Genomic DNA, 27,887 nt, shown 5'->3' with positions numbered 1-27,887 from the left:
GGATGGATGGATGGATGGATGGATGGATGGATGGATGGACAGGGATGGAGGGATGAGAAGCAGTGGCACACACCCTCACTGCCTGGCTGGTGCCAATGGGAGCACGCACAGCGGGGCTGGCACACAGCAGGGCTGGCACACAGCAGGGCTGGCACACTCGTGTGTGTGCACAAGTGCTGCAGGTGTGCTCTCCCAGCAAGCCAAAGCTCATGCATGCCTGCCTGGTGTGGGCACACTCGTGACAGGAATGGGCTGGGGGAGGCAYGGGAGGGTGAAGGCAGCCCGAGGACGGGGTGGCACTTTGGTGCTGACACTCCTTATTGAAAGGGACAGCTGCCTATACCACCACACAACAGTACAAGAAATGGCTCTTGGGGAAAACAAGAACAAAAAAGCCCCAGTCCTCAAAACAACAAGTATATCCAACATTTGTTAGCAGGAACGAAGGGGATTCCAGGACTCCAAAAGAGCTGGACAAAGAGTTTCCAAGCCAAATGGGAGAAGGCTCCCCAGTTCACACATGGGGAGGGGGATGGAGGCGCCGCTGCAGTGAGGAGCATCGTGTGCTTTCACTGTGTCACCACAGCAGGCAAAGAGCTCGAGGTGAGAAAGACCAGGCCCTTCCGGACAGGAGGCCGATGCCTCCAGCTGAGTGTGCAGGTTTATCACCTTGGTCATCCAAAGTGGGGTCCCTGGCAAGTGAGGACAGGCAGCAGTTCTAAGAGCAGAGAACGGAGGCACTGCAGGGTCCTGGGCACGCGGGCAGCCCCATGGACCATCTCAGTGTGAGGAAAGGGACAGATGTGCTGGGGAAAGGGCTCAGGTCTCCAGGCAAGGGGGGAACTGASTCCACAAAAACCCTGAGACGCTGGAGCAGAACGAGCACAGCTGCTTAGAGATGAGATGAGCTGGTCTTGCAGTTCAGGTTCTTTCCAGCCCACTGGGACTGTCATGGAAAAAACACTGCATAGAGGGAAGCCTCTGCAACTGGGAACAAGCAGGGCTCCTCTGAAGATAGGGCAAACAAGCTCCTGGGTCCTCCTTTTCTCAGCAGAACAGGGGACTTGGTGAGAGTGAAGGTGGAGAAGAAAGCACAGAGGCAGGGGACAGCACTGGTAAGAATTAAAAGCCAAGGAAGAGAAGGTGGTGCTGAGCCATGGATGGGATAGGAAAGGGCACAGATTCACAGGGCTACGGAGAAATTTTAAACCAAGACWTGGGCCCCAGCTCAATCAAAACTTTGTTCAGTAAAAAAGTTAATTGCTGAGGAACCAAATAAAAGAAACCCCACAGGCTGAAAACTGCTCAGAGTCTTTAATTAGCCAAAAAATGAAAATGGTTACAGGAAAATGAGAGTGTAAGAGGGGATCCCGAGGGAGTACTTACTCTACTCCCCCTTCTCTCCTTCATTACCAAACAGCCCAATGTAGGGCCATGGTAGCAGCCTCCTCGACAGCAGATTTGGGAAAAGCATTTGGGGTTGGTTTCTTCTTACTGTCCAGAAGATGAGAGCCCCAGCCAGTCAAACTCAGATTTGAATCAGGCATCTAATAAGCCCAAGGGTTCCAGAGTCTTCTGTTCAACCATGCACCAGTGCCTGCCAGAAAGGCAGGGAATGCCCTCCCCTATTTGCACTGGGACAACTAATTCTCTGGTCCCCTTAGGGCCAAGTGAAATTAATACCCCTAGGGCATAACCCCCCTCCCCTCAAAAAACCTACCCCCCCTCCCAGAAAAAACCCCACTACCATTGCAACAACAACAGCAAAAGAAAAAAGCTACAGGTTGGAAGCGGCTTGTTCTGTAAAGAGCTAAAGGATCATCCATAGAAATCTACCCATTTCTGCTAAATTACACCAAAAAATTCACAGGTCTTCCCAATCCCTACACAGGCTGGCAACTGTCTGAACAGCCACATTCCCAAATGCCCAGTAACCTGCCAGAAATTTCTTCTACTGCTTTAAGAAGAAAGCAAAGTRAAGATGAGAGAGGTGCCTGAGTGGTTTAGCTCTTCTGCTACCCCCACACACAATTCACACCTTACCCCTTAATTCCTGCCCAAGGCAACTGGACTGGGTTTGGTGTCTCACCCACACAATTCTCCTCACTCTCCCTTCTGCAAAAGGCTTACAGAGTGAAAGCTCTCCATTTCAYACAGGCAACACACAGACTCACTCTATTCCCACGTGTGACAAAAGAAGGACACAACCTGGAATCAGGGAAGAGCTACCGGCCCCAGTACACAACCTGTGAAAACTGGAACTGTGACCAGCCCYAGGAGCGGGGATGGAGRTGCACACACTGGATTTAGGAGAGCAGGGGACCCAAATGCCCTGGGAGCAGGGACGAGTGTCTGCATGCAAAGGAGGCAGCAGCTTGTGCTGCATGGCACCAGTGTGGTGATGCTGCAGGTCCTCCCCTGGAAAAGTGGATGCAAGGGATGCATGCATCCTAGGTTATGGATCCTGYAGTCATCCAAGCCAAGAGCCTTCCCAGAATAATGATTTCATGCATTAAATAAATAATAATAAGACTCTCAAAAACAGAAGACATGAAAAAATGACACCTTATAGAGGAAGCATCCAGCCCATCCCGATTTGCAGGCTGATTCCACCCTGCTCCAGCCTGYCCCCTCTCCTGGGGCCTATCTAGCTGGGAAATCATAGACAACCAGGGAGGCTGTTCCAGCCAATTTCCTTCAGGGAACCTGCAACTTCCTCTTGGGACTGCCCTCCTGCTGCCTTATTACTCCCTCAAAGAAGCAAGTGAGGGCCACAATCTTCCCCAGAACTGGCTCTAGCTTTGCTCTTTTCTCTGAGGCAGCAGGGAGGGTCACAAAGCTGACACACGGGGTTCAGACAGAGGTAGTGAAGTGGAGGATGGCTTGAGGAATGAGACTGGTAATGGTGGTAACAGGRTAAAACACAGGCCTTATGCAAAGAGAGAGAAGGAGGGAGCTACTCCAGGAGGCTGTAAATTCATATTTGTAATTACTTCCTCATGTTTTTCAGCACTCCTCAGTCAAGTTTGATTAAAATTCCTTCCAAGGGAAGACACTCCACAGAGGGAGCAGCAATGGAACAGGCAGCTCGAGGAGTCTGCAGAATTGCTGGGGTGGGTGTTAAGAGCAGTAGTTTGGGAGTTGGGTACAGATCACACCCTCAGCATGGCTCCATGCCCCGTGGGAAGCCACCCTTTGGACACAGACCCCCAGTTCAGGTCTGCCTGTTCTCATACTGTCAGTGTGTGGAATAGGCTCCCKCATCCCTCAGATACAGAGCTGATGTGAGACAGCTTCCACGATAACCTTCCAAAGTGGCAGTGTCCTCCCAAGAGCATGGAACACCTTCCCATGAAACATAGGCCTTAGCAGATGGAGGAAGCTTATGTTTCCCCCCASCCAAGCATCCCTCACACAGGGGCCACTCTTCTCCACAGTGAAAAGCAGGGCTCAAGACATCACACCCTTGTTTGGTTGTTCAGGGGAGAGAAAGCCCAAGATCTGGCAGGTGACAGTAATTCATGTGTAAGAGAGATCCTTCCAAAAGAATGAAAAGGAAGCATAGTAATAGAGAAGGAGAAAGGGAGAGGCCACTTTTGTCAGCTTCAGTCGTAAGCAGCAGTCGACACCATCCTTACTGGTACCAGCTGTCACTGGGCAGGCATGGACACTTCCATAAAGTTCCCTCAGGGATCTTTCCAGGAATGGCTTCAGGGTGAAAAGCTCAAAGGCTCAGAAACCCTTCTCTTGACAGCTCATGGTTACTAATTGTGCAACGTATTTGTGTCGGATCCATTCCCTCTTTCTGCTGGCTGCAGGAATCTCTATTAAGCAGATCCCAGGTTGCTGTGTTCTGTGCTCTCTGTCCATCCACAGTCCAGATGTTCATCCAGTGCTATGGCCATCTCCCAGCCTCCATCTCCCCCTCTGAGGCCTTCAAAGCCCTGCAAGAAAGGGTTTGAGTACTGCCAATTGTCCCTGCAGGAAGGGATGCCCGAGGATCAGGGCTGGGACCACAGTAGGTAAGCAGGATCAGGGGCTTTTTGTTTATCCTTGATGCTGTGGCAAGAGTGAGATGAAGAGATGGTGCTGAATATCAGCCTCAGYTCCCTTCATGGCTCTGGGGAAATCATTATCATCTTGATGCCTGGTTTCTTTCCCTTCTCTTCCCTCCCCTCCCTGCTCTGAATAACCGTGCAGTTTAGTGCTCATGTGAGTCAAGGGACACCCCCTGCGACAATCRGCTGAGGGGAACAGGCAACTTGTGACGAGCTTCCTCTCCTACACGCCTCTGCCAGGGCACACACTTCACAGTTCAGCTAACACAATTCACAGTTCAGCTAACCAGGAGACATGCGACCCACGATACTGCTCATGTTGGCAGGCAATCAAATGATAAAATACCCTGTCCCGTATTCTGGTTCTGGTTGCTGTCCATCAATAAAGGACACARGTCATAGGGGTGACTACCGGCCCCAGTACACAACCTGTGAAGGGAACTGGAACTGTGACCACCCCCGGAGCGGGGATGGAGATGCACACACTGGATTTAGGAGAGCAGGGGACCCAAATGCCCTGGGAGCAGGGACGAGTGTCTGCATGCAAAGGAGGCAGCAGGGTTGTGTGATGAAGCAAGGCAAAGCTCTGCACCATGTCCTCCCCACTGGAAAAGTGGATGCCAAGATGTGTATAGAGAGGGGAACTTCTCTGAGAAACCTGGAGGAGGTTTGAGGGGGCCTCCAACTCCAAAGTCATCCAAGTTTCTAGTTAATTACTTTACTGTTGAAAAAAGGAGCAGGAAGAGCAATAAGGGAGCCTTTGTACTCAGGGTAGGGCAGAAGCATAGGAACTGATTTCACAGAATAAGGAGTAGGGGGCAAACAAAAACAGAAAATAAAAATAACAAACTGACAAGCTTACAAGAAAAGCCACATTTTAACATTCTTAATCCCTAGAATAAACACACAGGGAGGAATGAGGACAGGGCTGGCTGTCCTCAGACATCACTGGAAGAGACTGGGTTTGGTGCAAGCAAGAGCAACAACTGCTGACTCTTGWGGATGGGCCTGGCCAAGCCAGCAGAGGTGTGTGAAAGAGTGTAGGGGAAACAGAAGAGAGGACACTAAAATAAAAGGCAGACTTGCATCACTTGCATCTTCAATCTCTTTGCTTTTTCTTGTTTCATGCTCTCTATATTACTGCTGTTTTAACACAATCCAAATTACACTAGAAACACAACCAAATGAGTTCCCACCCAACAATGGAAATACAACAGCACTTTGAGGAATCTACCTCAGTCAGCTGCCTTAGGAAGAACCAAACTATTTGACACTGTGTGTCCCCACCCACTGCCTTCATCTGATTACCATCCATCCCCAAAACATCCTTCAAATTTCTCCAGACTAGCAAGAGTTAAAAGGCTGAGTTTAGTGGCAGAGACACATTCAGGCAGGGATTGAATTTGTGCGTGGTACAGACCCATTCCCTGTTTATTAATAAGCTATTTATCATTGGTGTTGCTTTTAATGCCATTTTGGCTTAATGCTGTTAATGAAATATAAATACCCGCACTAATGATGTTGGTCAGGAGCAGCGTGGGCCACTGGCAGCTCAGCAGCAGGGAGGCCAAACCATGGCTGTGTGTGTGAGAGACTGCACTGGTGAGACTGCCAACCTCCAGAAGAGCTTCCCCACACGAGACTGCCCAAGCACAGCAGCTGGAGGAGGAACGATGGGATGGGATGGGATGGGATGGGATGGGATGGGATGGGATGGGATGGGATGGGATCCATGGCATGGGATGGGATGGGATGGGATGGGATCCATGGCATGGCATGGTGCAGTGCTGGCAAAACACTTGCAGACCACTCTGACAGCCCAGGCCCAAGCTGGTGCCCCCAGTGAGGTGGCTCTCAGTCACAGTTCAGCTCCAGATGGCTCAGGACTGCTCCCTCTCCTCCCCCTGCCTTTGGAGATCACAAGAAGAAGCCACCCCAGCCCAACATGTCTGTGTGGGGGACCCTGCAAGCTGCAAGGCAGCTCTCTAGATGGAAATATGTGGAAGCAGTTAGATGAGTTTTGTTTGCTTAATGCAGTGGCCCCACTGAAAGAGCAATCTGCAGGCTCTGTGCCACACTGCCCCAGGGCAGCATCCTCATGATCCCAATATCCCTTTAGGGGATAGGTGGTCACAGCGACCACCTCAGGGCTGCTCGTGGCTCACACCGGGCGAGCTGCAGAGCCTCAGGCTGGCTCCAGGCATGGGCTGGGCTGGGGCAGGACGAGCCCCCTGGCTCCTGGGACAGGCAGCTACTCCACAGCCCCTGCCTCACTCTCCAGCCCTGTGCTGCCCTGGCTCTGCTGCAGGCCAGGTGGGGATGGAGGAAATAAAGGAGTCTCCTGTCCTTGAAAGGAATAATGCCAAAAGCTTAGCCTTTGGCAAGGGCTCAGAGGTTTGTTCTGGTTCTGCAGAGAGGGCTCACACAGGGCCCTCTCCATTAGCTTGTGTCTAGCACCGTCATGGGGCAGGGATTACAAATCTCCTAAGGCGGCTTTTGGAAATCCCATCTTGCATTACCATTTGCATTAGAGCAGCCCCCAGAGAGAGCTGAGGCCTGGGCAGGCTCTCAGAAAGAACTGTGGGCCAGGAGAGGTTACAAGGCACCAGAAGAGTATGATATGGAAAGATAACCAGCTTTGGGACTGGGCAGTGGAAGAGATAGGGGAAAACCTATGCCCAAGGCCACTGCCCGGCCCAGCAGGAACMACAGGTTCTGAAATCAGAAGAGAATCTGAAATGGACCTTCACCACCAGGAAGTTCCAGACCTCTACAGAGCTCCAGAACAAAACCAAGCACTTTCTCCAAGAGCAAACTCCAAACCTTGCAATCTCCTGAAGACTCAGTGAAGAGGCAAATTTGGCCTCTTCTTGGCAAAAGAAAAAAATACATCACACTGTCTTGAGAGAGCTCTCGTGACAGTAATTTTGTCTTGCTCCAAGTTGACCCTCTCCACTAATGCCATTTAACAAGTAGGGAAATAAAGCATTGCCCCACAGAAAGCCTAAGTGGATGGGATGACAGAGCAGAGGATGATCCCCTCACCCTCCAGCCTCTGCCGGGCCAAGGGCACCACAGTCCCTGTGTTCTGCCATCAAGAGGTGGCCTCTGCCACAAAAGCCAACCCATCGACTGTTTGCATAAACTGCAAAAAGATGCATCTCTCTTCCTCCCAACCCCCTTTTTCTTCCACTTTGCTATCTCCCTCTTCCCCTCTCCCGTGTATCCAGTTCAGAGCAAGAATACAACCTGTCTGCTCTGGGAACTCTCCTGGTCTCCCCGGCCACTGGGAGCACCATCCATTTACACTGCTCCTTTAAGACGTTATCTTTTAATTTGGTGCTTCCCCCTTTCCCCTCTTCAACTGATTTATTAGTTTACATCTCATAAATTGTAACCCCTCACCTCCCCCTTCACCCTCCCATGTGCCATAAATCCCCTTCAGGGCTTTGACACCCTTCTGCMTGTGGTGCAACCCCCTGCCCCTCAAAGTCACCTCCGAGTCCCCAGGGWGCGTGGGGCTCATTTGCTGGGGGTTTGGTCTAGCTCATCTCAGCAGCTAATCCCTTGGGTGGTTCCTGTCAGATTATTAATTAGCTAAAGCGGATCGGCCCTGGAACAACATGCGGTTGGACTTCAGATAAAACAGGACGGCAGGGGCTTGGCATGTAGCTCTTTAAAGGGACTTTGTCCTTTTTTTTTTTTTTTGGCCTTCTCTGGGAGTGGATGGAGGAGGAAGAGATGGGCTGCTTCCACAGCTGCCCACAGTCCCCAGCTGTCACCCGGGTCACAGGGCCACGCTGTTCAGAGTGGAGCAAGCACRGGCCTGCAGGTACAGAGGACAGCAATGGCAGGTATCATCCCCATCCTCACCTTGTGGTACCTAAAACTTTCCCAGATCTTAGGAAAGTTCTATGAACCTGTTCATGTCATGCAGCATTCAGCTGGGGGAATCTCACTGCTTTCCACTGCCACTTTGCYTCTGCTGTCCCTCGTCCCCTCATTGCTCCCCATGGAAAACTTTGGTGTTTGTACTACCCCAAGAAATGAGGTAAAGTCCGTTCCAAGGGGCCACGGCCACCTTCACGTTGAGAACAAGTATTTTAAACAAGCAGAAGACATCCAGTTTGTGCAGCGGGTTTTAAAGCTCCCTTTCTCATCCGGGACAAGATAAAGACTGAGTGGTCTCACAGGCGTTACCCTGGACATCTGCAACAACGAGCTGGAGCAAGAGTCAGCGCAACAGATGCTGGGGAGCAGCTCACCTCCTGCTCCCTGCCCACTCTGGATTGTTTTGACTCAAATCGATGAAGCTGAAATATCGAGTCGCAAGGCACTAAACTTCATTACAAGCTCTTAACACAGATTACTTAATAAAAACCAGGCTGCTTTAATTGCTTTTCCCCCATTAGCATTTCTGGAGAAGAAAATTCTGATTAATTTGAAGAGTCAAATTTCCCCCACCCCTTGTGCTGGCCTGTGAACCAGACCTTCTTCCCACACCAGCACTGTCCAGAAAAGCATCCCAGAGAGAGTAAATTGCACCCAAATCCACATGACTCTAGAAAAAACAAAGGAACGAAGAGCCTGAATGAACAGATGGGAGTAATTGTGTGAAGCAAACAAGGGGAAGAAAAATCTCCCCTCCTTTCTGCTGAACCCATATAAAATTGGCACAGAGGAATGAGGAAGAAGCAGGTAGAAGTGGATAATGGGAGGACAGCCAGTGCAGCAGGGTTCAAAGAGCAAAGACAGAATTGGTGCAGCAAAGACTGATTTGGTGCAGTCCTGGAAAGCACCTTCACGTGTGCCTGCAGCTGGGAAAAGGGTTGCAATTCTGCTTGGGGAACATTGTGTGGATTTTCAAAATTTTGACCAAAAGCCTGAGCGCTCAGTGCTCTCCAAACGCACATGAAATGGTCCCTGTTCCTTGTTCAGGCTCTGCTTGAGTGTTTGGCTCTAGGGAAGGATAACTGTACTTTCCCCCTGGTTGGTCTCCCACAGGTTAGAAGCGCTAGGAAGTCAGGGAAAGGCAGGATAAGCACCCTCGTGGTCTAGCAGCTCCCTCTGGGCTGGGAAAGCCAGGAATACAACAGTCTAATGGGCAAAAGAAGGAGCCTCTTGGAGAGGAAGCCAGAGCCCTGAGCTGTGCTGCTACAGCAGAAGATGGCAAGCAGCTCTGCTCATTTTATTCTTGGATCAGGGATCAAGGATGTCCAGTTAGCAGTTCCTCAAATATGGATGCTAGATAGGACAAATCCCTGATGCTCCATACCATGTGTGACCAGCTCGGGTAGGATCTGCACTGCTGACTGCCAGACAGCCCCAGGTAAAACAAGTCTACCTAAAAAATAATCCCTGGCTTTCGGGGCAACTGACTTCAGCTCCTGTTGTAACTAGCCCTGGCAAAGGAGGATGGCAACCAGGTTCCTGTGTAGGCTGTTCTCTAGGTCAGCATACTGCAGGGACGTGGTAATCAAGTAGAAATTGCTCCCATGTGCCAACTCTTGTCAGCTTTGTAAAGCTACATGTTTTTCTTAAAGTCTGAGATCTTGCAAGTTACGTAAGATTTTTGTTTTGTACAACACTGTGTGTACAGTGCTGTCCCTCCCTCTGCTCCCTCTGTTCTCCCACTTTCAGGGCACAGCAACCTGAAATGTGATCTCTGTGCATGCTGAACCATAGAAACCTTGGTATTATTAAGTCTAATAATTGCAGGGAGGAGGGGAGTAGCTTTTGACTTCTGAAAGGACAAGGCTAGCAATACTGTTTGCTCGTTTTACTTTCAAACTCACCTTAGTCTGTCCTCTCCCCTTTTCTCTTGTATGTTCTATTAATGTACAGCTTAGACAAACTCAGCAAGAATCACAAGAAAGACACTGGGACAGATTGTAAACTGCCCTGGCAAAAATCAGGATAGTTCGGCTGACAAAAAATGCAGCTCTGGGGCATCAGCAGATGGCTTACCTGTGGCTCCTAATGGTTAATATGTAACTGCAGTAATAGCAAAAAAGAGCCCCAGCATTAATATAAATAATTTGTCAGAGGCAATATGCTAAAACAGCCTTTCCATATTCAGCTCAAGTAGTGAGATAAGCCTCACCTCTGGCACAGCCCATGGGCTGAGCACCAGCTCTGGAATGAGCCCCCAGCAGAAACCATCAGAGAACAGCTCCCATTCACTTTACACTATTTGTTCATTTTTTAAATTTTTTGGTTTTATCAACAGATTTCTAAGAACTACATTTTGAACATGCATTTCCCTCGAACACTCATGTGCATACTTAGCACTGATTGCTCCAAGTGCTTTCCAACTCGTTTTCCTTGAGGAACTCTGCAGGTCAGCGTCCCTGCTGGCTGGAGAGCTGCCCGAGGGACAGACGGATGTACAATGCCTACCTGAGCTGAATGTGTTCCTAAATCTTAGTGCAACCCTGCAAAATGGCAGARCACCCGTATTTTTTTAGCCAGCTGTTTCATCAGAGTACTTCAGAACTTCTGCTTGCACCCCAGCTCAGAGAACTGCCATTGGATCTAAGGACAGGAAGAAATACTGTTGGAGAGTTAAAGGAATCAAGAGATCCGGCTTCTCCTCCCAACTCCATTTCTGAGTCATTATTAACATAAAATCAGGTTTGTTACATCAGTGAAGCTTGAGTAAATAAACCACGACTCATCACTGTGTTTTATTTTGCAATATCTCAGTGGGCTCCTCTCTTACAAATAAACACTATTAAAGATCAGTGCAATTGCAGGTGCATGGGGAACGAGAGAAAGAAAAGCAACTAAACTGGTCTAAAACCTTTATGAAGAGCAGGGCAAAATCTCAGCTTTTTGAAGGATACTGATTTTCACAAGACAGGTGTGTAAAAAAAAAGACAACCCTTACTTGGGGATACTAAAAGACAAATGAGTCACGCCTGCAGGTCTGACAGAGCCGATGGGTAAAAATGATTGGGAAACATCCCAATCCCCTTCTGAGGAGCCAAGTCTGAAATCCCAATGCCACTGAAGTTCACAGTAGAAGTGGTGCTTGCCTCGCCAGCACCAGGATCTAACCTCCCTAAATTTCAAGTGTGAAGACAGAAGCCTTAGGAAGGAGAGAGCCAACTTCATCAGCAGAGGTTCCAGGAGCCTGAGGGCACYGTGCATTCAGAAGAATGACTGAAGRTGACAGGGRAAGCGAGGTCTGAACCCACAAAGGGCCGGCCCAATCCTGTCTCCTCCAGTTCTGAACATCCCTTTATCCATCCAGTGTTTGGGGCGGGCTGGTCTGCAGCGTCACACTCACTGAAGCCCTGGGCTTCTTTAGGGCTAAGCTGCTCCACAAATCCACACACGAGTCCTGGGCTTGCGCTTAACTGCATCACAGGCTCCGTAGTCAGGCCTTGTTCAGCACTGGGATTGGATCCTGTTCAGCCGACGTCCTCACTGCCAGAACACCACTTCAGCTTCTGCCCCTCCGACAATTATTCCCCGTCACAAGTAGGTGCAAAATCACAGCTTCTGGGCACTGCAGTGTTCCTGGGCTTTGGGATGCCCTTATGTTTACTTTGAAACTGATTCCTTCCATGTCTCTCAAGAGCCTTTTAAGTGTTCCCTCTTTGAACTCTGGCATGGAGGCCCTTTCCTGAACATCTGAGACCTTTCAACCTGCTTAGATCCCATTGGTGGCCTTCAACCTCCGTGAAGTTATATGAGCATCTGCTGTTATCCAAGTGAGCAGGAGGTGCTCAGACCTTAGAGGATCGGTCTTCAGTCCCGTTCCCAGACCAGATATGGTAAGGACAGCTATAAGGCTTGCCAAGCACATGATCCTCTTTTCCCTCCTTTGACTTCTCCCCATTCAGCATTCCACAGCCGCCAACTAAACATCTGATCGAAGGCCTGGGGGAGGGAGTCAGAACTGTCCAGTCTGGTTATGAGTGAAGGTCATTGATCTAGCGCAGACCAGGGATGCGGAAAACAGGGGAGGGAGGAAAAAACCCCTCAGAGAGACCCAAGAGAGGGAGCGAGGCAGGCAGAGGCAGCGCGAGAATGAGCGCAGGGGAAGGCAGCGGTTTCACACTCCGAGACCCAAGGGCTGTTGTCAACCCGTCCTTCATGCTCACATCTTGTCACACTAGAGGTCAGGTGTCCCAAGCGTTCCTGGAGAGCTGAGCTAGCCCATATGGCAGGCAATATGTTAACAATATGGATCAGCTGCTCGTCAGGGCCCGAGCAGATGGATGTGACAACCCTGCTCTTACCCAGACAGGCTTTTAAAATCTTCCCTCTCCCCTGCTCAGCCCTGCYGGAAAAGCTCCACCTGGGAGCTGCTGCCTCCAGCCTGAACTGCRGGGCACAGGTCAGGACAGGCAGCGGGGAAGCGCCTGCCGGGCTGGATGGGATGGGAGCAGCGAGAGCCCCATTGACTGCAGGATGGAGGAACCAGGCCAAGCCTTCACCCATGACAGCGCTGCAAACGGAAAGGCCTTGCAGATATGTGCTGGTAACTCCCAAGCAGGGTGATACAGGAGATACTCTATTCAGATATATGTATATGGCATGTTACCACCACATGCCACACATTACAGTCTAGACTGAGTTTTGTAACTGCCTGGGAAAATTTTCTCTCACAGAACAAGTAATACATAAATAGATGTGTATTTTAATGGGCAAGTTAAACTCCTCCTGGCAAAGGCAGGCAAGTTGATTTCATACACAGGTGGGTAAATTTCCACAATGATTTTGCAAGGCTGTTTCATATTCCCCAGCCCAGCTCAGGATCGGAGCCGCCAGGGCTGGCWGGGCTGGCCCCGCTGCTCTTCTGTGGAAGGCACTGTTCCCACCTTGCTCCTTGCACAGCTGTGCCCATGCGGTAATCCCAAGAAACCAAGCAAAAATAACACCATCAGGCCAAGCTAACCCCCAAATTTAGCTTTACTTTAGGATTTAAACCAGGGGGAATATTTTGCGAATTCAAACACTGAGCAGATATTTCTAATCCTTTTCCCACACTTTTTTTTAGCTTTTTCCCCCCACATAAAAGTCTACCCTTCATTAACTCAACAAGAGAACTCCCTCCAACTCTTATAGCTCTAGGACTAAACAACCAGCGTGTGCTTATAAACAGTGAAAAAGCAATCACAGCCAAGGGATGGGCTCTGGAGAACGTGCAAACAGCCTCTGTAGCCCAAAGTAAATTGAGCTTGTTTTGAAAGTAGAAGCCATACAACTTGCTCCAGGGCTGAAGACTGGAACACAGGGATTTCTAGTCCAGAGCAATGAGAGATCACAAAGCCACATGCCTGAAAAGCTAAATGTATCTCCTTCACTGCAGGGATGTTTGTAGAACTAGGGGACCTCAGAAAACAGCTGGAGTCCAGGGAAATATTTCTATTGGCTCTAATGAGCTACTGTCCCTCAGGAAGCAGCCCCTGAAGAACACTCAGCAATGGACACAGTAGGTACTGGAAGGAGACAAAGGTGGAAAAATGATAACTGATTTGCAAGAACCTGAACCTCAAGGATCACTTGAGCATTTAAAGAATTCCTGATGTATCAGTCTCCTCCTCTTACCTTCCTGTCTCAGAGGTTCTGCTCATCCCAGGTCCAGCTCAGATAGACAAAGCAGGGTTCTCAGTATCAGTAGCTACACAAGCAGAAACAAGTGATGGGACACTTGTTCACAGGAAAAGCTCCCTGTGGTGGAAAAATGGACCCAGAACCTATGACGCAGCTTCCTCAGCAGAGTTTTCCTTCCTGGACGGTGGACCTCTCCAGAAAGGCACATAAGGGTGTTTGGCAGATAATTTACCTGCTGCAATCAAACCTGAGAATTTGTATGTTATTTGATAAAAACCTCACGGTTCTTCATGCCCTTTACCTTATTCCCTCGGGCAGAGTTCCTATTTGGGAAGCTCTCTTGCCTCTGGAGACCCGGGAAGGCACGTGCCATTGCTCTAAAAGGGGACACAAGCACCAGAACAGCTCACACAGGGATAAAAGCCTGAGTTCCCTACATTAATAGTTCAAAACCAGGCTTTCCAAATAAAGCACGCCAGACCCTGGAGGTGTTTCAGCACAAGGAAGGTGTGGGAAGGCACAGCTCGCTCCTATCCCATCCTTACAGAACACACTAAACTGGTAGGCTTACTGAAAGCACTCAGGTCTGTAGGCTCTGAACACGKGGCAAGAACTCAGCCCCGCTGAGCTTCAGAGGATCATGACTGCTGCTCTTTAAGGTAGGGCACTCAGAACATGTGCCAAACACAGCCAGCAATGGACAGGTGTAGCTGGAGTCCCAGACCAACATCTCAGACCTGTGACTTTTCTCATCACCCCTCTTGCAAAACCAACACAGTCCCTCCACCCAGACCTTCCAGTTCAGGTTTCATCTGCACCTGTGTCTCACAGCAGCTTTGGACATACTGCTTTGCCCAGGTTCATTTATGGCATAGCAGCAAAAAGTAGAGGAACATGATGATACACAATCCCTTCAGGTACTTCAGTTGCTGATCTTCATTTAGACATCATCAGCATTTAACGATGTCAAGCACAGTATGGAGACACCCCCTGACACCACTGTCTCTCTCCCTGACAGTGCACATGATGTCACACAAAGGTCAGACACAATGAGGATCCTCAGCCTCTCCTGCCTGCAGCAGTGTGGCAGTGCCACCTGCTAACTCCCAAATGCCCAACACATTCAAACATATTATCCCACTGTTATGTCATACCTTTCTTTGCAGAGAAGCTGTGACGGCAGACAAGCAGAGAAGAAAGTAAAACAGCTTTTACCAACACAGATTCCCACCCACTCACAACCTCTGAGTTACCCACCGTGACCACAGACATCCTCAAACCACTTCTGTGAAACAAGTCAATCAGAAACTGTCCCACACAATACTTACCCAGGGGACGCCCCTGAATACYACTTAGCTAATTGTTAATACTGCACAGCACTTCATTAGGAAGAAGGAGGTGAAGAGAAGGAGCTGCTCAAACCGAGATTGCTGTGTCAGCTGTCTGTCTGTCTGTGCAGAGATGGGCAGCGATGGCATGGGTAAACCAGTCSTACTTGTGAGCCAGCCGAAGCCAAACCAACATCCCACCATGCATTTACCACCCAAACCACTGAGTTCCAGCAGATCTTTCTTGAGATTTCCCAGTAACTGGAATGAAGGCTCTGGAGAGCCAAAAATCACTCATTCCAGTCCCACTTCAGAGCAGTGTGATCACAGAACAAAAGCCAGTACCTTGCATTGAGAAGTCACAGGCTTGAAGGTCCCCTCCAGCGTACAAAGCCAGGAGAGAAGTCTGTCTCTTTGTTTTGGAGGTGTTCTCAGGTAAAGACAGTGTGAATTAGACGGCCTCCCTTCACTTGTTGAAGCCTCTTTTCCCTGAGGAGAGTTTCAAAAGGAAATGAATATTCCTTACTGAGCAGTACGAGAGCTCAGGTGAATCATGAACACAAGCAGTGACGCCAGCCCCAAATGCCACAGCCACCCACAGACCTAAGCCCTTGGTCACACACAACAGGCCAGCGAGGCAAGGTGTGCTCACCCTGCTGAACACACTCCATCCCCATCTCCYTGCCAGCCGTGTGTGGTACTAGCAACTCAAAAGCCAAGGTACAAACCACCCAGGTGACTATTCAGTGGGCTGTACACTCCAGTTTTCCCCAGAAAAAAATCCAGGTCAATCAGTGGCAGAAGAAGCCTATAGTACTAAGGCACTTATAGCAAAGAGCTTCCCCCTGTAGCCAGCAGAGAATTCCTGCCCACGGGAGCCTGTGCTGCCATCCCTCCTTTGTGGGGAATCCAGCTGCACAGAACTCCTTGTCCACCCCCACATCAAATCTCATGTTCAAAAATGTTACACATACAACCAGGTAAGACAAAGGAGAACTATTATTTCCAGTTTAGTGAGGCCCACAGTAATTAAGTGACTTGTCAAAGCTCACTTGGCAAATCTGAGGCAGAATTAGAAACTACAACTAAATCTCTCAAATTGTGGTCCAAGGGCTGGACAATAAAAAGTCCTGTGCTCCTTGGATGCATACAGTATCTCTGCAACAGGTTTCAGCCTTCGCCCTGCTCTCCCTAGACAGTAAAGACAATTCCCTTCTACTTCCTGCATTGGAGGAAATGAACAAATGCACAGATTAAAATAACAAGAACTTTTACCTTACTTACAAAATTATTAAATGTCTTAGCTCCAACCTTTGTCAGAAGCTTAAAAGCTTCAGGCTCTTCTATGAGGTGGGATTTGCCGACTGCAGGGTTTTGGTTTTGGTGGGGTTTTTTAAATTCCCATCAGACAAAAATAAAAGAAGCAAAACAAAAGAGGGTTGTAGAGATCAACTAGTGATAGGTGTCAGGCCAAAGAAAATGGAGCCAAAGTCAGAACCCTGCAACCAGCAACCTTTGTGTCAATTTAAGCAAATATTGTGGTGTTTCCATGGCAATCCCTGTTTTGAATATCCACTACACTCACTTTTTAAAGGGCTTTTCCTGTTTGTGTTTCAACTTCAAAACCTGTAAATATTTTCAGCCTTAACGCATCCCGACCTCCCCCAACCTCCGAAATGAGATGCTATCAATGCTCTGACATGAGGTCTGCTGTCTGCAGTATCCCAAAGCTGTGGGAATTCATGACAAAGGCAGGTTGGCAGCCTGGGATAGCTGGGCCAGCGAAGGCACAGCTTTGTCCCACTCTCAGTGCCAGACAAACAGCTGCAGGTACAGGAGCCCGTTCCACGCTTTCCCAAAGCTGATGAGTGAAATGAATCCTCACAAACATTCAGCCCCGACAGCATCAGCCCAAGGCAAGCAGCAGGTAGCAGGGGTTCTGCCAGTCTCCCTCCACCCCACTCTGCCAGCTCAGGACAGCTCTAAGCTGCCACTCGAGCTGCAATTTCTGCCGGGAGGTTTTTCCTGGGGCCGGCAGCTCGCACAGCCCCAGCACTGCCCCTGCCCTGCTTCCCTCTGCCTTCCCTCTCAGCAGAGCTGATCTGAGGCTTCAGTCTCTCATTTATGGGATGCTGCACCACATGAAGCATCAGCTTTGTCCTCACTTGCAGCCGTGAATTGCCCGTCACCCTCAGCAGCAGCCACAGAGCCCACGGGGCAAATCCCGGGGAAGGAGCCCTCTCATGCACTGGGATCACATCTGACAATCAGGAGCCTGCTGTTAGCCCTCTACCCAAAGAATAAAGCTGCCCCTGCTTCTAATGCTGGGTTGGGGTCTTTTCTGCATGTATAGAGGTGCACAAAACCTGCTGCATTTGAGAGACGTTAACGGGTTTCACCCCCAGGCCCCCAAGTCCAAAAGCCTTGGCCTGTGCTGCTGGAATACAGCCATTCCTAGCAGTCATGGGAGTGCACTGGTTAATTCTAAGTTTCCTGGCTGCAATGGATTTGTGCCAGGCCTCCAATGTTAGTGTCATTTTTGGGAAGTCAATTTCCTTTGGATTTTTTTCCCCTTTTTTCTTTTTTTTTTTTGTTTTGTTTTTTTTTTTTTTTTAAATGACAAAGCAGAAGCATTTAAATGAGCATCAGGGTAAGGCTACCCATCCATGAGCAGTAGCTTCTCAAGAGCATTTTACAGGCACCATGGTACATCACAGAACAGCCATGGAATAAAAGTGACTTCAAAAGCTGTTATGGCAAATGCCCACAGARGCAGCCTCCTGGGAGTGGCCCAGTCCTTGCACCAACATCACTCCTCAGTCCTGACCACCTCTCCTGCAATGCTGGGTGCTTCTGATACCACTGGCAGATGATGCACAATACCTGCTGTCCTGGCCAGCTTCCAGCTCAGGTAATTACATCCTACAGGAGTTTCAGCTGGATATTTTATCACTTTTTCACTTCCGGCCCTGAGCTGCTTCACTGGGAGTTGCTAAAACTCTACCCAGATCCACCCCGGATGYAAGTGCATGCCAGGGGCTGGAGGGAATTCTGTGCATCCCTCCGGGTCCCGACAGCCTGGTGTTTCAGCAAACAATCTCTAGAACATGCAACACCATACCTTTTTGTGTACACCCCGTAACACCCCACCTAAGAACAAGGTGCAGGCAGAGCTGAGGAAACRATTGCCTACCACAACACGAACCTACAATTTCTGCACACATATGCTTAATGCTGCCTGATGGAGCATGAGCTGAGACATGGACACTGGCTCCYGTCCTTTACTGGAGTGAGAACTCTCCTCCCATCATCTTACAGGCTTGGCAAAGATAAAGCTTGTGGTGACAGTAGGAAGAGGCTGAAGCCACAGCCGCTGGTCTGCCTTTGCCAGYGGCATCACACAGCACCAGGGATACAAGTGGTGTTGAATGTCCAGGAAAAGACAGGCCAGATTTAAAGCACCCATGGGAATGTGCCTAGGGTCCACGACTGGCCAGGTCTACAGTTTGTGTCTCTGACCCCCTCTCATCGTGCTGCCATTAAAATGCCATGAGCAGGTGCCAATGTCACCAATCCCTGACAACATGTGCTCCAAAGTGCAGGCAAAGAGGCGGGTCCCCCACCCTCCCAAGGGAGCTGTGCTTTGGCATTTGCTATGGCCACAAGAATTCAGAGCCCTTCCAAGCTGTCCAAGACATTTGGCAATGACCTGCTGACCCACCCTCCACTCAGGACAGCCCAGGAGTCCCCAGGCTTGTAAGGAGCTGTACCAAACCTCTGTTTTGTGCCTGCTTCGTCTTCTTTCAGCAGATTCTGGAGCAGATGCTCACCTGATGTAAAATCAGTGCAGTTTTGGTGGCTTTAGTGAAGTCATGCCAATTTAAACGAGTTGAGGATCCGGCCCTCCAAGTTACTTGAGTTGCCAGTTCTTCCTTTGGATAATCCTGAGGGTGATTTCACAGCAAGCAGCAGCACAGGCCCAGCCAGCCTGGCAGGATCACTGTGCTTTTTTACCTCCCCCCACACCGAGTCAGGCAGTCTGTGTCAGTCCCTGCTGTGAGATCCTGCTGCAGCAACACTGGGCCCATCATCATCTGCTTCCTCAGTTTCCTTCTCTCCATCGCTTAATGAGAAATAGATACAGCACAGAGTAAATTACTCCACGCTTTGGACCAAGGCTTTCTACTTGTTCTTTGCAGGAGAGTTCTTGCCTTTCAGAGCACTGTGTCATGCCTTGCCAAGTATTTGGAGAGGTTGCTGGTCATTTATCCAGCAGCAAACCCCAACTGTGATTGTGAAAACAGCACATCTTTATGAAGGCACCAGATACWGTCTTCCCCTCCCTCTACTCTCACCAGTCTCTCCTCCAAGAAATGTAAAGAGCCCATCACAACACTGCCTAGCAGCTGCTGAGTGAGCAGCTACAAATCTCTTCCTCATCACAGGGAACATGGCAAAGCTTCAGCAGGCACTGGGTGCACGAGAACTTTCCATGCTCTGCCCTCACAAGTCCTTTGCTATCCCCCCACAGCAATTTTCTAGGCAATAGTCTGGTTGCATTCCCTTCTCTATCTCCTAATAAATATCATGCTAAGCAAGATGAGTATCTTCTTCCCAGACCAAGCAGCATGACCCACTTTCTGAATCAGGGCAGATGCAATTGGGCCCTGGAGTCCTGGACCCCTCCCAAAGCACAGAGATTTTGTAACAATTACAGCAAGAAGCAGAAGGAATAGCAAAGTAATAAGTGATCAAAGATTGCAGTGGTGGACTTGAAGCTGTGGGGTAAGTACTATTCCTTGTCATCCTGTGCTGGCATTTTACTAGGATAYTGAGGCAAGAGCCATGTGGACATTCACACATCTCTCCTCCACTGCCCTACATTCCTCAAAAGTAATAGGTCCAATTTCAAATTCTGGTTAATGGCTCAGATAAGCTGACTGTTGCCCTCCCTGCATATCCACCCGATTTTTCTCCTTTTTTCCCTTTCTCTCAGCAGAGCAGGAACGTAGGATTCACATTCCACCAGTGTCAATCCCCCCTTGCACAGACAAACATGGGCCTGTGTCCTACCCCACCCCAGTGACAGCCCGAGGCTTTTACCAAAACAGCCAAGCTGGTGTCCCAGCACTGACACTGGGCTTGTCTGCCATGTCACCTCCTCTGTCCCCTTACCCATCAAGTCTCTCCTGACCCAGAGTTTCCAGACCTATTGTTCATAGTGGGGAGGCTCAAGTTGGGGTCCTTTACAGGTGCAGTAAAGCCAAAAGCCCCTGCAGAAGACTTGTGTTTTGGGCCAAACCCAGCGGGGATCGTTAGAGAGGAGGTGGCTGGATCCTGATCCCATCAGCACTACTCTGGAGATGTTCCATTTTTCCAAGGAACAGCTCTGTACTTTCCCAGATGTAGCTGGGATCAGATTATGACCCAATGGGCATGGAGAGCAATTAAAAAGAGGTGGGGTGAATGCCAGTAGTGCTTTCATTGCTTGAACCCGCAAAGAAAACTTCCCACCCAGGGGAGCATTAAGTCTCCACGGCCAAAAGCATACATAAAATCCSATAACAAAGAGGACAACGTGCCAGTGCCCAGACTGTGTCCTGGGCCATGCTCAGCCCTCGGGGCACACAAAGCCATGTGCCCAGGGATGCTTGGACACCCACCAAAGGCTCAGTCCCCTGRAAAGCCCTGCAGGAGACTCACCTGGGAGTGTTACTGCAGAAGCCCAGCACCCCAAAAGAGAGCCCTGTGTCAGGGGACGCACAAACAGCAAAGGCAGCACTTGCCCCAAAGCAAGGCTGACACACAGGAATGGCAGGCAGGGAAAGGAGCAGAGCTGCTGTCACACACTCAGAGGTTCAGAGCTGACTTTGGCTTCCAAACTCCGGATTTCTCCCCTGCTCACTGCCTACCTGCTGAAACACACAGCTGCTTTTGATGTTTGACATGGTGAGATAAAGCAAAAGTAACTTTTAAAATATTTCCGTGACATTTTTTCTTCCCAGTTAAGTAAAATGATTTTTAAAATAAACAAAAAAAGAAAACCCTTTCACCCAAACTCCAGAGATAAAAAGAGAGGGAAAAAATCATCATCTTAATTCAAAATCCTATTTGATGTGTCGTGGCATGAAAATGTTTTTCACTGCATTTTTTCAGTGTGATCTCATGCACCCTGCAAAGGGGGTACGCCCAAAACACCAGGTATTTTATGGGACACAAACACAGCACAAACACACAATTAAAAAAAAAATGGGATTAGTAAATATTTAAATTAATCTGAGCTGGCATCTGTGCAGCATCCCCTCCCACAGAGAGGGATGTTTGCAGCTTTGAAAAAATAAAAGTGAATAACATGACCTTTTCCTTCATGTTTGTTAGCTGACTGCAGCTCAGTGGGTTGGGGCAGCGCAGGCACCTCCCAAAGCAAGTCCAGCTCTCCCTGCCCCGCTCCAGGGGCTCCAGGGGACACAACTCGTGGGGACAGAGCTGCTGAGGGAGTTGCTCCAACCTGCTTGCTGTCCCTCTCCACAATGCATGGGTTTTGTTGTGTTTGGTTTGGTTATTTTTTCTTTCTAGTTTAATAGTCGAAGGAGTTTATGAAGCTGTTTGCCAAGAAAACAATCAACTCTAGGGAGCCAGCTTACACAAAAAGGGTGTGTCGCCCAAGGGAGGCTGTGGAGCCATGGAAACCACCACCTTTTGCATTTGCCCAGGTGAAGCCAAAGCTTTGTGGATGTCTTGTGAAATCAGCAGAGATCTGCAAGGAAATGAAACACACACGCAACTGTGCTTTCAGCACGCAGAATGGTGGTCCCATTCACAGCACCGAAATCTCCCACAAGCAAGGGGGAACGTTTTACACTTTAGAACCGCTGGTTTATCCCACAGGTCACACAGAGGCACCAGTGAATGCACACGGTGTTCCAGCACACCTGCAGCACCTGCATTGCTCCGGGCTGGCAGAGGCTCAGGCAAGGCACTACTGCCCAGCAGCACACGCAGAGCACTGGCAAAACTCAACCCAGTGGCTGCGTGACCAAACAAACGGAAATCTGCTCACAGGGGAAAAAACAGCACCMCTGCACCACAGGCAAATGTCCTTAAAGCAGAGATCATGCCTTGGGTGCTCATTCTGACCTGCAGGAGAGCAGCTGCTGGTGGTGRCAGGCAGGGCATGGACAAAGGGTGTCTGCTCAGATTTCTCCGCAGCAGTGGGGGATGAGGACTGTGCCATGCAGAACCCTRTGTCCAGACACAGATGAGCATTGGGGAGGGGGATGTTTGTCCTGTGGGTGCCTGGAGAGGGACCCTGGCCACATTCTTCTCAGTCTTGGAAAAGAAAACAGAGAATTCCTCAGGAGCACTGGCTGCTGGCCTGACTGACAGAAAACAATACAGGAACAAAGCACAGAGAAGGGATTTACAGCCACCCAGMTCCTGCGTGTCTGCTCCAGAACTCTCCTGCTACCACTGGGAAAGGGAAGAGGACTCTGAACTGTGGTTCCTTTCCAAGGGGCAACATCCATTATTTCCCACTGCCAGCTGTTGAAAGACACTGTCTGTACCTYTGGGCTGTCCCTTGGCATAGCTCGTGGCCACTGCAGAGCCTGCAGCTCCCCAAGGGCAGATGAAGGGAACAAGGGCAGTTCCCTGGGCAGGCTACCCCAATGGGAACTGTGGGAAGGGCCCAGCAGATCCTCAAAGCAGGAAAGTGCCAGTTAGGCTTGGTATGTCAGTCTCGCTGGCAATCGACCTCCCAAACTCATTCAAATATTTCCCTTTTTCTTTTTTTTTTTTTTAAATTTAATGTTCCCTATAATTCATCTGTCCCAAAAGATAATCAATAGAGGCCGTAATGAAAAATTTGAGCCATATTTTATGATCCGCTGCAGGAGAAAGGGCCACATCAGCAGGACTAGCCTTGGCTTTCAGTATCATTTGTGTGTGCATTCACCTGCTTGCTGGCCAGATTCCCCCCTCCACCCACCCAGAGCTGCTGACAGGGGCAGACCCTCCAGGCTAAACTCCCACCCTTTCCTCCAGCTTCAGACAGCTGCTGCTGGATCCACAGATGAAGACATACATGTAGGGGAAAGGGAATTTCCTACAGAGTGCAAAGGATCCTGACCCAGCAGCCCTAGTGAACCTCTGGACTATCCCTCAGATTCTCAGCTCTCAAATAAGTCCTATGACCCTTTATCAGGTCCCTGGGGATACGATGATCATGTAGCAGGATATGAAGAATTACTTCAACCCATCACAGTAATTCCATAATCCCTGGCACTGCGTGTCAGTCAAGGTGGGCTTCGTGCTCCTCTTCTCCCAAACATGAGAGSAGTCACTAATGGGGAAAGAAGAGGGATTCCCCCAGGAATTGCCTGARTTGAGAGCTGCTGTGCTGCAGACCCTTCAGGGCTCCCAGCATTGACAGTACAGACCAAAGGAGCACTTTTGGGGGTCCCTGTCCCATGAGCAGCCACACAGCTACAAATGAGGGATCATGGTGAGCTCAGTACTGTCCAATTCCAGACACTGGACATTAGCAAGCACAGGAACATACTCCATAGCATCACTCCAGCAGAATCCTAATCTCTTGTCCCTCGAGTGCACCGTCATCTGGCTTGCAGTCCTACATGTACATTCAAACATTTGAATGGTTTGAAAACAGAAATATGAATTCCAACTTTGTTGAGCACCGCTGGAAAAACAAGGGAGGAAAGGGTTGCAGGAACCTAAAGAACATTCTCACATSTAACATAAAAATCCATGCCGAGTCACTAGGACTGTACTCCTTCATGTCTAGTTCCAGGGCAACCTCACACAATCCCACCTACTTCTCTTTTTACCTTTTAGGCACAAATACTACAACTGCTGCCAAATCCATCCATTTTATTATCGAATGTATTCATGTAGGAGCTATGCTGACCTTGCTTGCCCAAGTGGGGAGTGGCAAGGAGAGGCAATCATGTCTCAGTGCCACCTACACACGCTGCTGTGTGTTTTTCAATCCACATTATAAATCCTACAGCACTTTGGAGCGCCTTGATCTATCCTCCCGGCACACAACTTGCAAGTTTGTTTTTTGCACATGCACATGGATGCAGCCAGGGCTGAATGAAGGCAAAAGCCTTGGTCCTGTTCCCGGAACCCTTCTCCATCTCAGATTCCCAGCAGCAGGCCCCCTGTCCTCCCTCTAAAGGCAGAAGCATATTTCACTGCCTGAAGCTGCCGCATCCGCAGGGAGCCGGAGGTAACAAAACCGTCTTTGATTTGTCCAAGGGAAAAATATCAGAAGTGAAAGGCCAGAGTGAGGAATTTATAACGGCAGCTAAGGCAGCAAAAATACAAGCGCCTGACCAGAAGCTGCCCTCCTGCTCAGCATGTCATGTTGTTCAGCTTCCCATGTGTCTTGAAGGGACAGGATGCTGCAGACAGCACAGCCAGAAACCACCCATTTCCTACACACACGAGTGTGCTGACACCCTCACTGGATCCCTGTGCAGCATCAACCTGGAGCCAAAAGCTGCAAAGCCAAAAAGCCTCTGCTCACCCAGAGGCACAGGCGGGGATCTTGTAGTGTGTTACTGCTCAAGACTGTTGCCTTTCATTTACAAAAACTATGTGGCACCACTGTGCAAGTATAGTGCAGGTAATTTACCTCCCAAGATAGAAATGCCCTCTGTTCTAGATGGACAGACTGAATCCCCACAAGCAGCARTAGCAAGAGCAACAGCTGAATAGTCAGACCTTTCTTTTCTCATGGAAACTTGGAAATCGACCATATTTGTTTAAAAAATATAACACAATAATCAAAATAATTGTTGTTTCCGCTACACAGATGAGGTGACAGATTTACGAGATGTGGGACACAAGGACTATAAATCCAGAAAACATGGATGAGCAGCTTCATGCTTTAAAATTACACTGGAAAGGAGACTGAAATCCCAACAGAACTGGGAAAGCACTGCCATTTCTGAAGCCCTGTGTCAGGACCACACAGAGCCATCCTCCTTTCTTAATCCAGCTGCCAACACAGTAGTGATGCCTCTCTGCCTGAGAGAACTTAGGGAAAARCATGGCTGTTGCAGTCACTGCTAACTTGCCCCAGATTTGAACTGGTGACCCTTATTAATATCATCCAGTCCCTTYATGTCCTCAGGGAGCAAATCAGCACGTTTTATTAACCCAGCCAATTTTGGAAGTGCATAGGCAGTATTCTAGTTGTTACAATTATGCATTATAGGTCCATTTCACCCACATGCWTGTGCTGAAGTGATGTGCAGCAGAGCTTTCTGCCATCAGAGCAGCCCTGGTGTTCTCAAAGCACCTAACAAAACCAGTGCCTATAGACATCATTTGCAGCAGTGATATTCCAGCCTAATACAACCTAATTCCGGCCTCAGAGCTGTCCACAACCAAATCCAGTTTGTAAAATGGCATGTTTCCACCTATTGGTCCCTGGAGTGAATGAAGGGCTCTTGCTAATTTTAAAAGCCAGAGTTATTTCCCTGGAAAAAGAAGAGTAAGTGCATGGGAACTCAGAGACATCCTTAGATTTCTGCCATAAAATTCCATGTATGCAGATGTATTTGCTGCCTAGTCAAAATTCCAGTTTTACTGCCTGGCATGCCACAGGGGAATTCTTTACTTCACAGTGAAGGTGAGAAAACAAGGAGTTAATGTAGCCTGACCAAACTCAAAACAGCAATTTAGTCAAAGCTACAAGATTTCTGTCTGTGCTCTAACCACTAGGTTATCCCCTTCTTCGCTAAATAAACTCAGTCTAAAGCTGAAGKGCTATTTCCACTTAATGGCTAGTGTTTTTTGAGGGGGGTTATTTTATTATATTTTTAAAAAWTAACACCCAACAACAGGAAAGCTGTTCAGCAGGGTATCAACCCAGGGCCAGCTTTGGTTACTATCTGGCTCAGAAAAAGACTCACTGAAAAAATGACCATCAAGAAAAGCAACAGCTTTCTGCCTCTTGAAATAGCAAGACAGTCTGAGTGTACCACCCAGAAACACAGATCCTTGAGTTCAGATGCCCTGCAAACAAAGCAGCAGAGTCCAGCTCTAGACCTGCCTGCTCTGCTGTATGCTCTGGATAGTCATTCACAGGCCAGAACAAACTACTTTGTACAAATGTAAAAAATATGTGCAGCTATAAAATCTGCAAAAATCTCYAGATAAAAAGAGAACAGCTAAAAATATTAATTGTAATTAATAGAGAGGGAATTTTTCAGGGATGATAACTAGAGGAAAAAGGTGCATATCCTTTTAGAAACCTGTACTTACCTGGATCAGGAAGCAGCCCCAAGCTCTGGGTGCAGCTTCTGGGAAAACCAGTTCTCACTGCTGAGTAAAAACCCAATGGGAATCAAGAAAGCCCTACTTCTTTCTAAGCAAAAGCAGTTCAGCCCTAGCATTTGCTGGGGAAGTTTTAGGTGAGATTCCTTTCTCCAGGTGAACTACTTTTTACTTTGATGGAGCTCGGTTCTGTTTCAAAGAAACCAAAGCTGAAGGTGACCACAGGTAATTTTTTTATCATGATTTTATGGGCATGATAACCTCAATTCACAAATGCTCTACACAGTGAATTTCCTTCTATTCAGTTTTTCATCCTTGATTAACCGTTTTTCAAAGACATGGATTTAGAACAATGTGTATAAGGAGTTACCTCACACAAACTTGTAATGGTTTAATGCAGAGCTATCTCTTTTCTACAAAAAAAAGACATAAAAGTAAGGGTTTTACCAATTAATTTGAACTGAACCAAAATAGCTGTTTCAGTGCAGAGTATCAGTTTAACTACCACATCTCAAATTAAACAGGTATAAATGTTTTATGCATAAAAGGTTTTTGATTATAGAACACAAACACATCTTCTACCTTCTCCTCTTCAGCATTTATGCTCCAAATTTACTTTGGGAATTGATGTGTTGGACAGCGGCAAAGGAGTGTTTCGTATGTGCTTGTGGAGGTCACATAGCTCTCATRTTTACAACACAAAGTTTGGAAAACTTGCTTGAAGTGAGTGCTTTCTCCCCCAGTTAATTGTTTAATGGATATTTTCCTTTCAAGATTTTTATTCAYAAAGATCTTCTTTTGTTTTTCTAAACCCCAGCTTTTATGGAGGAAACACTCTGCCCTAAATCATCATCTCCAGGCAAAGCAAAGCTGCTTACGATGTTCCTACTTATTGCACACACATAACTCTATATGGAGATTCTTAATCTTCACCCACCCAAGATTGGGGCAACACAAATTATGAAACCGATACTGATACAGAGAGCAACATCTATTACAGTTTCAATGTTTTTGTTGGATTTTTTTTTAAACTATAAAAGCACTATGATTTTAATGTGGTTGTTGTTGTTTACACAACACAAATTATCTGTTGTTCGATGCTGTGGATACTTATGCAAATGCTCCATTTTCCTTATAGAAATCTTTCCTCTGACCTCATGTGAGTAAGGAAAATATTTGAGTATTTGCAAGAYAAGGATCCATTTATATTTAAGGCTCCATTACTGATCAGAAGGCAAAGAGTGTCCTTATGGTGGATATAAATTATAGTTATACTAATTTTAAAGACCCTTACTCTCTGTTCTAGTGATGTAGCAGAAGAGCTTTCACATAAAGGAGAATCTTCTCTCACAGCAGTTTCAAATCCTTTCTGTCATTAATCAAAAACTATCCCATAGATATATATGTTTGCTCTCTACATGCATGTCTGAATACCTCTGAGGTTTAACTTTCCTGCATCAGATTCAAACACAACAAATCAAAAATCCTTTTGTCACCAACTGCAACAGGCATTTCCAGAAGTTACATCACACAAGTCATGAAATTAAACTTTTAGAAAAAATAAAAACCAAAACACCAAGCAGCCCCCAGTGCTTCCTTTGTCTTTCACACAATCTRTCATAAAAAG

At 48.2% G+C, this 27,887-nt stretch overlaps 1 protein-coding gene across 8 annotated transcripts in view; it reads right to left on the bottom strand.

Moving 5' to 3' along the window:
* The window catches only part of CASZ1 (castor zinc finger 1), a 197,511-nt gene that overhangs the window by 142,025 nt on the left and 27,599 nt on the right, over positions 1 to 27,887 (bottom strand). For 7 of the 8 annotated variants that reach the window (XM_057375953.1, XM_057375950.1, XM_057375958.1 and 4 more), the window contains exon 2: positions 15,299 to 15,442. The exons of the other annotated variant lie outside the window; for it this stretch is intronic. Coding sequence is in view for 1 of the 7 variants with exons in the window: in XM_057375957.1 (XP_057231940.1) it covers positions 15,299 to 15,305 (7 nt within the window). In the remaining 6 variants the exon portion in view is untranslated. The remainder of the gene's footprint in view (positions 1 to 15,298; positions 15,443 to 27,887) is intronic. 8 annotated transcript variants of the gene reach the window in all.

This window comes from Malurus melanocephalus, unplaced genomic scaffold (genome assembly GCF_030028575.1).
Source record: "Malurus melanocephalus ecotype Western Australia unplaced genomic scaffold, MMel_1.1 scaffold_266, whole genome shotgun sequence".
In the NCBI taxonomy this organism is placed as follows: Eukaryota; Metazoa; Chordata; class Aves; order Passeriformes; family Maluridae; genus Malurus; species Malurus melanocephalus.
This window is presented reverse-complemented; position numbering and strand designations above follow the sequence as displayed.